The sequence below is a fragment of the Danio aesculapii genome, chromosome 5, assembly GCF_903798145.1.
Source record: "Danio aesculapii chromosome 5, fDanAes4.1, whole genome shotgun sequence".
Taxonomy (NCBI): Eukaryota; Metazoa; Chordata; class Actinopteri; order Cypriniformes; family Danionidae; genus Danio; species Danio aesculapii.
The window spans coordinates 25,032,027-25,045,637 of NC_079439.1; the positions used below are offsets into that span (position 1 = coordinate 25,032,027).

Here is a 13,611-nt window from a genome sequence, read left to right on the forward strand (position 1 = left end):
CAGCAATTAAACCCCTTAAATATTACCATCCTCACAGGTGGAACGTTTTTCAGTATTTGTTTATTTATTAATTATTTTTTATGTAATTTTTTTTTTTGTCTAAACCTGAACTGACTCATTTTCAAGTGTGAGTTAAAAAAGTGTTGTGAGAGCTAAAGGGTTAAAGATATAAATCATAAAGTCAAAACTGGTCTGTCTTGATATTTACCTATGGAATTTACATTTTGCCAAATGTTTAACGGCTCTCTAACAGCATACAATGTCTATTGTATGTGCAATGTCAGAAAACTATGATAGTAACTCTTTTTCGAGCGTATGCATATTATGTTCCTAGCATTTCATGTTGTTAATCATGAAAACTTAATGTGGCAACATTGTGCATTGTTTTGCCTACCGACTTTAGTGATTTCCCTGATTACTTCTTGGATTACTGTATTCGACAGGTATTGCATGATTGTTTGTGTGGCCTGCCACTGATGCTCTGTGGTTGTGATGCAAATTTCTCTCTATTTGTTTGTTGCCTTGGTGAATAATGTTTTTCTTTTTTCTTTCTTTTTATTATGAATGCAGCAAGAACAAAGTACAAAACAATACAAATACAAAAATATTAAATTTGTGAATATGGTAATTTGTAAATATTATCAAACGATTAATAACATAAGCTTCCTTCTCTAATTTTTGTTACAGTTAAAAAATCCAAAAATAACATGCTGGTATTCTAAGAAATTTGGCAATAATTTGTGGTTTATGAATTTGGAGATCTTGTGCCATATTTTCTTGAAAATTGACAATTCCACAAAATGCGACAGTTTCTTGACAAATAAAATGAACAGTTTTTGCGACCTCTTTAAATTAGTTTGTATTAAAAAAAAATTTAGGCAACGGCCAAACCTTCTTCCAATTTAAAACCTCTGATAATTGTTCTTTGTTGGGCCTTTACTGTAATATTTTGTTAGGTACATTTACAGTGCTCAGCATATATAGTAAACCTCTCACAAATCTCTCTTTTAAATTCATATTTTAATAGAAAGCTATACATTATTATATTTGTGCATATACATTAGATTAGTCAGTACTGAAGCCAAATCTGGAGCTTATCTAACAAAATAACTTACGATAACGGTCCAAAAACTAGTACACCCAAATTATGTCATAGAAAAAAATTTACATACCAATTTTAAAAAGAGGAAAAATCAAGAGAAGAAAAATTTTGTTGAAAGTTGTAGGTTGCACTTTTTTTTTTTTTTGCTAAAATTTTCTTGACTTTAATTATATTATCTTTTGATTTCAAAATATGTTTAATAATCTGTTTCGTTTAAATGAACCAAAATACATTGCCTATATTAATTGAGAATGGATAAAAATATTCATTTTCAAAATGGGGTGTACTGTACTCAGTTATGCTCAGCATTGTGTTTTATTCATTTATTTTGCAAAAAATATATAATAATTATAAATACATATTATGAAAACAAAATGATCATTTACCAAATTTACAATACTGTGAGAAGGAAAAAAAGTATTTTATTGTGTGCATTATGCTATTTTAATATTCGTTCTTCATTCTACAATTTGTGTTGGTGACATTGAGCACAATTTAATGTAGACCATAGTATATAGGATGAACATGCATTAATTATTTAGTCTTTCCTCACTTTTATTATTTTTGATTCAAAATAAATTTTTATTATCATCCATTTGTGATAGTTGCTATAGTCACAAATGCTTAAGCCCAATCATACTACCAGTGACACGCAGCAACAAGTGACCATTCGAACAGAGAGCTGTAATTAGATCCCAAAACTGTCCTAATGGCCTACATTTACATGGAGATGGCATTACATGGAGATAGGGATCCTGGGACAGGGAGTTCAGTGACATGTCTTCGGACATCACACATATATGCTCTTTTGAACCTGTAAGTTAAAAAAGGGCAAATAGTCTTTAAAATAATTACACACACTCACCGCCACTTTATTAGGTACACCTTACAGACTTCAGAACTGCCTTCATCCTTCGTGGCATACTGTAGATTCAACAAGGCCACTGGAAATATTCCTCAGATATTTTGGTCCATATTGACATGCTAGCATCATGCAGTTGCTGCAGATTTGTCAGCTGCACATCCATGATGCGAATCTCCCATTCTACCCCATCCCAAAGGAGCTCTATTGGATTGAGATCTGGTGGCTGTGGAGTTCACTCATTGTCATGTTCAAGAAACAAGTCTGTGACGATTTACGCTTTATGATACGCTTTATGATACCATTGCACCACCACAACCACCAGCCTGAACTTTTCATAGAAGGCATGAAGGGATCCATGCTTTCATATTGTTGTCGTCAAATTCTGACCCTACCATTCGAATGTCACAGCAGAAATCGAGACTCATGTGAATTGTAGCCTCAGTTTCCTGTTGTTAGCTGACAGGAGCACCACCCGGTGTGGTCTTCTGCTGCTGTAGCTTATCTGCCTCAAGGTTGGACGTGTTGTGCGTTCAGAGATGCTCATGCATACCTCGGTTGTAACGAGTGGTTATTTGAGTTACTGTTGCCTTTCTATCAGCTTGAACCAGTCTGGCCATTCTCCTCTGACCTCTGGCATCAACAAGGCATTTGCACCCACAGAACCGATAGTATCTGGATGCAGCCTTTATGATGCAAGCTGAGATCGCATCACTCAGCTATGCAATGTCAGACACAATGCACTCAATGGAGTGAGTGACGTCACTGTGACGAGTATGGTTAGGTGAGCGCATTAAAAAGCATTGGATGCAGCTCAGATTGTACTGCACCAAGTCTGCATCCCGACCCCTCTCCACAGAACTGCCGCTCACTGGATATTTTCTCTTTTTCAGACCATTCTCTGTAAACCCTAGAGCTGGTTGTGCATGAAAATTCCAGTAGATCAGCAGATTCTGAAATACTCGGACCAGCCCTTCTGGCACCAACAACTATGCCACATTCAAAGTCACTTAAACCACCTTTCTTCCCCATTCTGATGCTCAGTTTGAACTGCAGCAGTTCGTCTTGACCATGTCTACATGCCTAAACGCATTCAGTTTGCTGCCATCTGATTTGCTGATTAGAAATTTGTGTTAACGAGCATTTGGACAGGTGTACCTAATAAAGTGGCAGGTAAATCAGTTTGGAATTGTTTATTTTAAAAAAGCATTTAGTCAATAGAACATTAACAAAGAAATAAAAGACCAAATACTTTTTCTTTAAAGATTTAATTTGCCTGAATTTGCCACAATTTGACAGTAACGTTGAAAAACCCATCAACCTCAAAAAGTATAATGTGTCCCCTTGAGCAATGTTAATAGTTATTCACATACATGTTTGTACAACGGTATATAGAGTTTTTACATAAACATCATCATAAATTGAACATTTATAAACATCTTGGGGATGCATAAGTAGAAAAGTAGCAATGGCAAATATTTGGGGGACATTATTGTCTCAAAAATAGTTTATTTATATTTATTTGTTGAATTACAAATAATATGTATACTATAAACACAGTTATATAAAACATAGAAATATATCTGACTTGATATATATGACTTTTCTACAGCAGTGTATATACATTTTTTTGCTGTTGATGTGTCCATAATGCTTGTTTCACTGTATACACTATAACATACAAAAATATAAGTGCAACCTTTCATAACTATGAATAAGATAATGCAAAAAAAAAAAAAAAAAAAAAAAAAAAAATTTATGCAGTAGAGTACAAAGACAATTTTAGCTGATTTCAAGTTCAGATCAGACCAAATTTTCCTTTAGCTGGTTTGCTTTCTAAACCTCCTACCTCACCTCTCTTTTTTAAAACCAAAAAGGTAAAACAAAGGGTTGTAAGTGACCTCAGTAATTCTAGGCTGTGTTTGACTGGACAATAACAATGGGAAGTACTGTACAAAGTTACCAATAATTATGTGGTCATTCAATAAGCTCCTGTTGCTACATACAAACATTACGTTCATAAATGTTTGTACATGTCTGTGTTTTATGTGGTAGATGCAACGTCCCTGTTGTCAGATTTGCTGGATGACAGATTCACAACATATGTTATGCATTTGGACGAACCTCTGCATTGTTTTTAGCCACATGAGAGAAGCGAATTATTTTTATTTGTCCTGCACTTATGTTGATGTCCCGCCACAGATACTCAGGTGACAGCAGCTTAGTGGGTTTGTTGTAAAGGAAGTACTTGTTCAAGTGAGACTCCTCATGCCATATCGCCTCAATGGAGTTTTCATGATCAGCGTTCAGCTGCTCGCGGCAGGTTTTGGTGAGACGATGGATTTCCTCTAATGTGCCACCAAATGCAGCAGCAGTGTAATAATAATCACCTTCCCCAGCTGCAATGAACGCTTTAGACTCCGGTCTTCGCTCATATGTGAACGAATCCCTTGGATAATCAAAGAACCAAGGGTGAATAACTCCTACCAGATTACCCAAAGTCTCTGATCCCCAGCGACCATAAAACTTAGTATCCACGTCAAGACAGAATATATAGTTGGCCTCATGCATCAGTTCATTTGCTATTAGTTTTTCCAGTATCTCCATCCTGCCCATACTGATGTCCTGCCATCGGTCCAAACTTGGGACCTTTCTGACTGTCAAACGATGGTTTTCACCCATCTTTACTTCAGGAACTGCTTCAGGCTGATCCGTGAACAGGTAATAATGGACTCGAAATCCAACAAAGTAATGCTCCTCCGCTGACTCCAGAAGATCTTTGAGAAAACGCGTGTATCTAATAAACACAATGACAGATAACATGGTTAGTCTATTGATTTATCTTTACCTTTTACTATACTATAGAGGAGGAAACCAATGACAAGGCCAGAAATCATAGACCTTTGGTGAAATAAAGTAGACCTCAGGGCCTACTCTTAAACTTAATCTGTTCAATCCCATCACAATTGTGTGACCATGTTTTTTCCTTATTTAAAAAAACTGTTTTTGACTTTGGACAAAAAAAAATCAATTTATGAATAAAAAATAGATTGCTTTGATTAAAATGTAGCGATGTCACATGACCAGGTAAGTTTATATATGTCCTGCTTGCACATCTAGGAGATGTGAGAGGGGAAAATTTGTTAATGGTTATTTGACTGGTTTTATAAACACATTATTCAATTGTTTACAATTAAAGTGATAAATCTCCCCAAAATTAAAATGATGTTATCAATTACTCACCCTCATATTTTTCCAACTCCCTGAACCCTTTGTTCATCATCAAAACACAAATGAAGATATTTTAGGTGGAATCTTTTTAGGTGAATTCTTCTCCTTAGTGTTTGTATATTGCACACATTCATGAGACTGCTGTGAGTGTGTCATGCTCGGTTGTTTGCTGATGTATTATCTTAAATGTTCCTGTTATTTATTTTGAACAGAATAAGCCAAAGTGACATGGTGGCTCAGTGTTTGGCACTGTCGTCTCACAGCAAGAAGGTCGCTGGTTCGAGCCCCGGTTGGGTCAGTTGGAATTTCTGTGGAGTTTGCATGTCCTCCTCGTGTTTGCTTTCCTCCAGGGGCTCCGGTTTCCCCCACAATCAAAAGACATAAAACATATGCATAATCCGCTGCATAAAACATATGCTGGATAAGTTGGCGGTTCATTCTGTTGTGACGACTCATGATGAATAAAGGGACTAAGCCGAAATGAATGAGAATAAGCCATGTGTGAGCATCTGGAGGGTCTACGTCACAGTGCTCCTGAACTAGCACAATATACTAATAATGAGGGGATGTTGACATGAAGAGTAGTAATTAATAACATAATTATTGGTTTTGGAAGAACTAAACCTTTATAAAAACAACTGAATTGCAATTCAATTCTGACTATGCTGTTTCCCATACAGTATATAAAACCTTATTTAACCAACTTAATCCAAAAGGAGGTGTGAAATTTGTGTGATAAGGAGCTCTACAGTAAAACGAGAGGGGTCTGGATGCAGAGCAATCTGAGCTGCATCCAATGCTTTTTAATGTGCTGACCTAACCACACCCCTCACAGTAACGTCACTAGCTCCAATGAGTGCATTGTGTCTGTCATTGCATCACTGAGATATGCAGTCTCAGCTTGCATCATCAAGGCTGCATCCAGATACTATTATAGGTAAAACGCTTATTCTCAAAATGCAGGAGGAATTAGATTAAATAGGTTAACTATATAATTTTACTGTACATGAGATAAAAGTAGAAATGCAAATTTATTAGACAGCTAAAATGGCAATATCTGATTTTAGCTGAAAGAGTCATTTCAGCCAGAGACCCATAAATACCAAGTTTATCTAAAAGATACACATGTAGCTAGTTGTGTTTAGTTAACCACAGTGGATCACATTTCCGGAGATGTTCTTGATTAAAACGAGCCCAAATTTCGCATAAAATCGTGTTCAGATCTTGAGATAATCATCCTAGAGTGGCATTACTGCTGCTTTGTTAAAGCTATCCATCTATTCTTAAGCCACTTGATGATTTGCATAATTACGAAGCATCTTCTGTTAAATGTAGAAAAATCCACATTTTAAAAAACTTTGAGTTCACACTCTTCTCCTCACAGTTCAAACATTATATTAAAGGGAGCTTAATGTATGAAAAAATGTATGATGTATGTAGCTTTAATAAAAGTTATTTTAATTTATGTAGGTTATTGAAGACTATTCAGTGGCATTTTATATTTGATTATTTAATTTCTTTAAGACTTGATAGAATAGATTCTTAAGACTGTTAGAATAGCCATAAAAATAACATTAAGCACTGCTAAATTTAATTTGTATTCAATTTTATCTATCTGTACTTTGATTATCTGTACTTTTTACTATGTGTAATTTGTTTATTATATTTATACAGACGCACTTTACTAAAAAAGTCACCCAACCATTATTTAATAAATATTTCTTTTTCAACAGAACTATTGAATTCATCTTGTGAAATTATTTTTATATTTTAAAATATATAACAGATAAGCAAATATCTTTTTACCTCAATATCGTAGAGCTCTACTAATTTCTCCCCTATTTTAAAACAATATTGTGTCTCATCTGATTGGGTAGGTCACTGATCAGTGTGAGTATGCCAGTGCCACCTTGATTCTTACACAGCCTTGCCACTAAGACACACAGGTATAATGAGGAGCTTACTTTCCCAAAGCGAAGACAGTTGTGGCAATGCTGATGTTATGTTGCTTGTAGATAGAATCAATCAGTGTGGGGTTGAAGGTCCCCTCCCAAATGATAGGGGCTAGCCATGGCGATAAAGAAACAACATCTGCCCGACTGTATAAACACAAACAAATATAAATAAATGCTCAGCACTGTACTCATTCTGTTTGTAGGTGGAAATGGGAAAAAGTTAATGGTGAAAACATAATACTCACCCTGCTAGCAAACTGGGCTGTTTGTACTGAAACCTGTAACACATTTAAATTAGCAGAAAGAAAAACAGGCATTTCATAGGTTGTGAAATGAAGTCCATGAAATGGAAAGATTAGTAAATCTTTATTCACCTCTCATTGGTAACCTGAGAACCATGAAAACTATCAAGAACCAAGAATGTGTTTTTTTGTTTGTGGCTTAATGATAGAAAAGTTTAAGTGGTGGTATAGTGTTTCATGTTTGTGGCTGCTTCACAAAACACACACTTGATTGGCTGCCTTAGTGACTAGTGACTAGTTAAAACATGTTTGAACACACATAGCAAAATTTCTCTGCATGGCCCACACAATCAGCTCTTGCTTGGCCCAAATGCCGCAGTGAATTATGGGACATGACTGGACCAAGTCTGGCTTCCAGACAAGGGCCAAACACGGACCATTTCTGGGCCAAGTCTCAGCTAAGTTAATAAGCTACATCTGTGCCTGAACTGGTGGTGACTCAGACTTGGTGTCTCAGCACTGTAATGAAATTGATAAGCCCATGAAGCATTGTGCATTAATAATGGTAATGTAAGCAATGGTTAATAATAATAAAATTTGTAAAAGAATAATTTAGTTAATAAAACATATGTAATGTAGGTTGAATTCAGTTATCTAGGAACATACAGGGAGCAATAGATTAATAATTCAAACAAATTAATCTTGATTGCTTCCTGGACTAAAATGAAGGCATTAGAAGATGCAAAGGAAGATGGAAATGACTGTGTATTTAATTATTTCATCCATTCATTCATTTTCCTTCAGATTAGTCCCTTATTTATCAGGGGTCACCACAGCGGAATGATATATTTCTTTACACAAAAATAATTTAAATGTATTTTAAATATGGGTCAAGATAGGCCAAACTTTAGGGGCCCACATATCAATTTTTAACATCTGGGCCAAATAGTGCATTTGACATGTGGCCCATGTCTTGTGTGCCGCCTTTAAGATGGTGCCACCTCTGCCAAACCCGGGCCATGTTTGGCCCAAATGCTGTATGCCATTGCCAAATGATTGCCTGCTGTGTCAGCTTCATGCCAAATCTAGGCCAGAATTCTTTAATTTCTTGCTACCAGGGAAATGTATTCATAAAGCTTGATTCAATTCAGTTTGTGGGGTTCAGGCACTCCCAGAAAGTACTGAGCAGATTAAGTATGAAAATCAGAACTTACAACCAAATTTAGCTACAGCGTGCATGTGGTTAAAAAGTTTGTACTCAAAAAAGGTCACAAGGGCCACGGTGTTGTTTTTAAGTGGACATCAGAGATTAGTCTCTCTTCTATACTTTATGTGGAGGAAAAGACAAATTGAGGAGGTACGAGTCTGGGCTCACTTGTGATGCCAAATCTTCCTCTAAAACCCCCCAAAAAACTGAGAATAAAGATAAATCTAAAATGAAAATAAAACTACACAAAAAGATGGCAGAAAAAAATCTACCTGAAACTGATTTCCAGAAATAGAATTTCAACAGGGTTTCTAACCACATGAATCTAGCTTGAAACAGATCCAAATAATACTTTGTAAATCAAACTAAATATGACCAGATTCCAACTGTGTTTAAAACTGATTTAGACTGACTGTTTGAAAAATGCCTTATCATGAAATGACAAAGCCACACTTAAAGTGTACTCTTTGTTAAGCAATGACAAACGAAGAACATGACACCTTAGCAAGAGTGTTTAGTTAAAATTGTATAACAGCATGTAGTCTATTAGCTGGAGTGATGTGAAGTAACCCAACTCAAAATTTCAGAAACACAAACTAGCAAAATACCATAGATGCACAACTATAACTTTAAATGTGGGCATCGCTGTTTACAATGTGTACATGACTAATTTGACTGTTTTACTCTATACGAAATAACAAAACATTTTAGCAAATGCACTGGTTGTCATTTTGATTGTGTGTCTATCCAATTGTATGCTAAACACAATCATTTAAAATAAAGTAATACTTACCCTGGCGATGTTCTCAAACTTCTCTGGCTTTCAAGGTTATTTGGTTTTGCCGCTGGTCTGAAAAGTCAAACTCTTACTCAGTGGAATTATGATCATATAGATTGTGTATACAAGTATTTGCTGAACTATTAGAATATTTGAGCATTCGTTTCTTGTGTATTGAAATGAGAATAATATGTAACTGCATTACTTACGTTGCAAAAACTTGTTCTATGAGCTCCTGACTGCAGCTTAAAACAGTAAAATGAAAACTTATAATCAGCTAATATGCAAAATTTCATTATGTCGGAACCATGTTTTTGTAGTGGGTGTGTTACGAAACTCACCTTCTCTGGTTTGTGCTCAGGTAAATGAGCCTGTGAAGAAAGACGTAAAACTTCATGAGGGAAGATGTGTGTCTGTTGTCTGAGCAAAAGTTTGTCAAGTACACATGAAGCAAATAGTAATGACATGGATGATAAAATATGATCTTTTCTGACAATGAAAATATGTATTGTTTTTTAAAAACACAAATATAAAAGACATCAAAATAAAGGACCTAGTAATAGCAAAACAAAACACAAAGAAGGTCACACTCTAGGAAAAATGCCACAACTTCAAAACCCAAACAAATGCTATTTCTCTTTCATTCCCATTTTTTCTTGTACTGCCAAGCAAGAATTGAGTACAGTTTTGTGACTGATAATGCCTCATCAAACCCACAAATATTCACTCTGTTTCATTTGGTAAGACCTCATCCTTTTGAAGGGTTTAGCTTCTAAAGTTCATTCATTTTCTTTTTGGCTTAGTCCCTTTATTAATCTGGGGTCGCCACTGCGGAATGAACCGCCAACTTATCCAGCATATGTTTTTATGCAGCGGATGCCCTTCCAGCTGCAACCCATCACTGGGAAACATCCATAGACATTCATTCACACACACACACTACGGCCAATTTAGCTTACCCAATTCACCTGTACCACATGTCTTTGGACTTGTGGGGGAAACAGGAGCACCCAGAGGAAACCCACACGAACACTGCGAGAACATGCAAACTCCACACAGAAACGCCACTACTACCTACTGTGCCACCGTGCAGCCAATGCATATTTTTGATACAATACAATTTTTTTTTTGCTAGTTTTTTGGTCCTTCAACAAACCACCAAACAAGGAAATCCACAGAATGGCACATTGATACATCACTACATTCCCTGAAAAAAAGCAGTTGAAACCAACATATGGTAGTTGATATCCCAGTCTGGCCAGGCTGCTTAGTTTTGTGAATTGAAGTGAACAACAATAGAAATGTCATTCTCAGGAATTAGGGAAATAGTAAACACTGCACTAAAGATACTGTGTTGTTTAAAACTACATTTAGGTCAAATATAAAAAAAATCATCACCCAACAACTGGGTATTTATTTTTTATATACAAGCTAATTTAAAAATGTAGCCAATGCTTGGGTTTGTCCATATTTTACCCAAGTTTGGATTAAAATAATCCCTTTTTTCCTGGAATGTGTAAGGTGTGTTTGGTCTGTTGTCTTGTAGTGATGGCTGCTTTCCAGACACTGCTTCCCGAAACTGTGAAACCTTTTACAAACCTTTTGTTTTGAATGACTGGTTTTGAAGTGCATATCCAATTGGCAAGGTCATGTGATTACAGTTAATGGGGCTTTGTTGTTTCATCACAGCTTTGAGACATTCTGTAAATGTAATGGTTCTCTGCTTGGGGGCGACCTGCATAATACCATTCAATCTACATAAATCATGCAGCTTCATTCAGATCATCCCCAGTGGTGAATTGCTAAACAGGTTCCATAGTTTATACCTGAACTTGAACCAGTTTTAAGGGTTTGTAGATGTTTTAATATAACGTTTTTAACATAAAAACAAATAATAGTTAATAGTTTCTTGTCGGTCTGTTTAGCAGAACCTACCATTGTACATACAATATTTAAGGCTCGAAAACAATTCATATAAACGCTTAATACTTAATGATATTATGATATACAGATTATACTTTCAATTTAAAGTTCGCAATATGTTTTAAAAGTCCAATTCTGTTGGCACCAGTGGTTAGTGCATCGACACATGCACTCCAGTGCTCATGGTGACCCGAGTTCGATTCCCGCCTCATGGTCCTGTGCTGATCCTTCCCCTCTCCATACTTTCCTGTGAATACTCTACACTTTCTGATCCATTAAAGGTGAAAACCCCCAAAAATAATAATGTAAAAAAAAAGTCAAATTCTAATGCATGTCGCTAAATGCAGGAGCTAGATCCTTCTCTAACTTGCCCTGATTTAAATCAGGAGGTAGAATGTTAGGAAGATGACTATTGCTGGATGTGGGAAGGACTTCTCTGATGACATGCTCCAGGGAGAACAAATCTCAACTTCCATCACATTATCAGGTACGGCGGGTAGAAGTGACACAGTAGAAGATCCTGTCATTGAATTGGCAGGTTTACCAGAGCTAAAGTAAAACTTGAACTGGCTGCAGCATTTGTTCATTTTAAAAATTAATTTCCACAACTGAATTTCCACAAGTTCCTGAGTACCGCTGACCACTACACAATCTATATTGAGGTCAGCTCATTCATCAGAACCCATTCCCTAATTCATAAAGTTAAGGGGACCAGTTAAACCAGGGCTTATCTTGTATATTCATATGCTACAATACTTATGTTTACTTATGTGGTGTTTCAGGTCAATGCTATTAAAGCATTGATGCCTTTTTTACAGGTCTCAAATGTTGAAAATATAGCACAAAAGCAAAGATGACAACTTTAAACAAGCAACAAGTCAACTTAATGAAATTTACTCACCTTCAAGTGGTTATAAAAAACCTTTCAGTTTCTCTCATCTGTTGAACTCAAAAGATATTTTAAAGACATCTGTAACCATTGACTTCCATAATATTAACAAATACTAAAGTTAATGGTTACAGGTTTTCAGCTTCCTTGAACTTATCATTTGTTGAACAGAAGAAAGAAACTCAAACAGGTTTGGAAACAAGTGGAAAAAAAAGTAAATGACAATTTTCATTTGTGGCCAAACAATCCCTTTAATAATACAGAATCCCTCAACTTCTGGGTAAAATGCATTGCAGTTTAACGGCAGGAGCTAATATGTTAATCACAAATAAAAAAAAACGATAGTAGTTGATATATATCTATATGTTTCTTCTTAAGATTTTACATAATTAAAAGATCCCACAAGTTAATATTGTCCAATCTTAAATGCTATAATATAAAAAGACCAACTGAAATTGGTCTGTAATATATGCATGTGTTTTGTTATCTATTAAACGAAATTTACCGCAGAAAAGACACTTAATAGACATTTCATTTAAAAGTTTGCATTAGTACTTCCTTATTTTTAGAAAATCAATTTATAAACCAAACCCTGAACATCTGTCAACATCTAATATTGCTGAAAATATGTATTTACTTACCCACTCAATGCCATCCCAAAAAACAGAAGAATGATGAAAATAAGATTTGCCTGCAGTGGCATTATTCCTGTTTTAATTTGTGTCCACACTAATGTTAAGCTTACTAAATGGCAAGCGAGAGGAATTAGCAGGAGATGTTGAGATCAGGGAAGGAGGGGTGTGTTTCTATGGTGAGTGGGATATTTCAGAGTCATATTGACACAAAAGGGTGGAGCTATTTATAATTTTTTTAACGATGCCAAAGCCACTGAATAACGAGACTGTCAAAATACAGGTTCAAAGGCTGTAACGCCCAGATTTATTAGCTCAAAGCTATAATGGACAGATTTATTTGAAAATGAAAAATATAGAACTGGTGAATGCTCATTATAAACTTTAAACTTTTGTCTTTGGAGCACAAATTAAGATATTTTAGATCAAATTTTTCATAGATAGAAAGGCTCCAGACTCATTCAAAAATACAAAAAAATCTCAATATTTTCCAGGTCTGAGAATACTATTGTGGGGATGTAAAACAAAAATAATGACTTTATTCAAAAGTTTGGTCTGTTTTGAGGATGTTTTTTAAGTTATTGTTCTTAAATGCAAATTACTCTGGGCCATTGCTGTTTATGGAGGATGAGGGAGCTTTCAGATTTCATCTAAAATATCTTAAGTCATCTTCTGATGAAGAACGAAGCTCATTGGATGCAATAAACTAAGCTAGACTAAATGAAGCTAGATAAAAGCTAACGATAACACTTTTTAAAATTAATTTACAATGCCCTTGGAAGTAAAACAG

General features: G+C 35.5%; 1 protein-coding gene across 1 annotated transcript; it reads right to left on the reverse strand.

Moving 5' to 3' along the window:
* Positions 1-3,733: 3,733 nt before the first annotated feature.
* On the reverse strand, positions 3,734-12,911 carry LOC130228464 (globoside alpha-1,3-N-acetylgalactosaminyltransferase 1-like). The gene is made up of 7 exons (XM_056456891.1): positions 12,831-12,911; positions 9,719-9,748; positions 9,587-9,622; positions 9,393-9,449; positions 7,396-7,428; positions 7,160-7,294; positions 3,734-4,761 (listed from the first exon to the last, which is right to left on the reverse strand). The coding sequence occupies exons 1-7, from the start codon at positions 12,890-12,892 to the stop codon at positions 4,071-4,073; spliced, it is 1,044 nt and encodes a 347-aa protein (XP_056312866.1). The 5' UTR covers positions 12,893-12,911; the 3' UTR covers positions 3,734-4,070.
* Between the last annotated feature and the right edge of the window lie 700 nt (positions 12,912-13,611).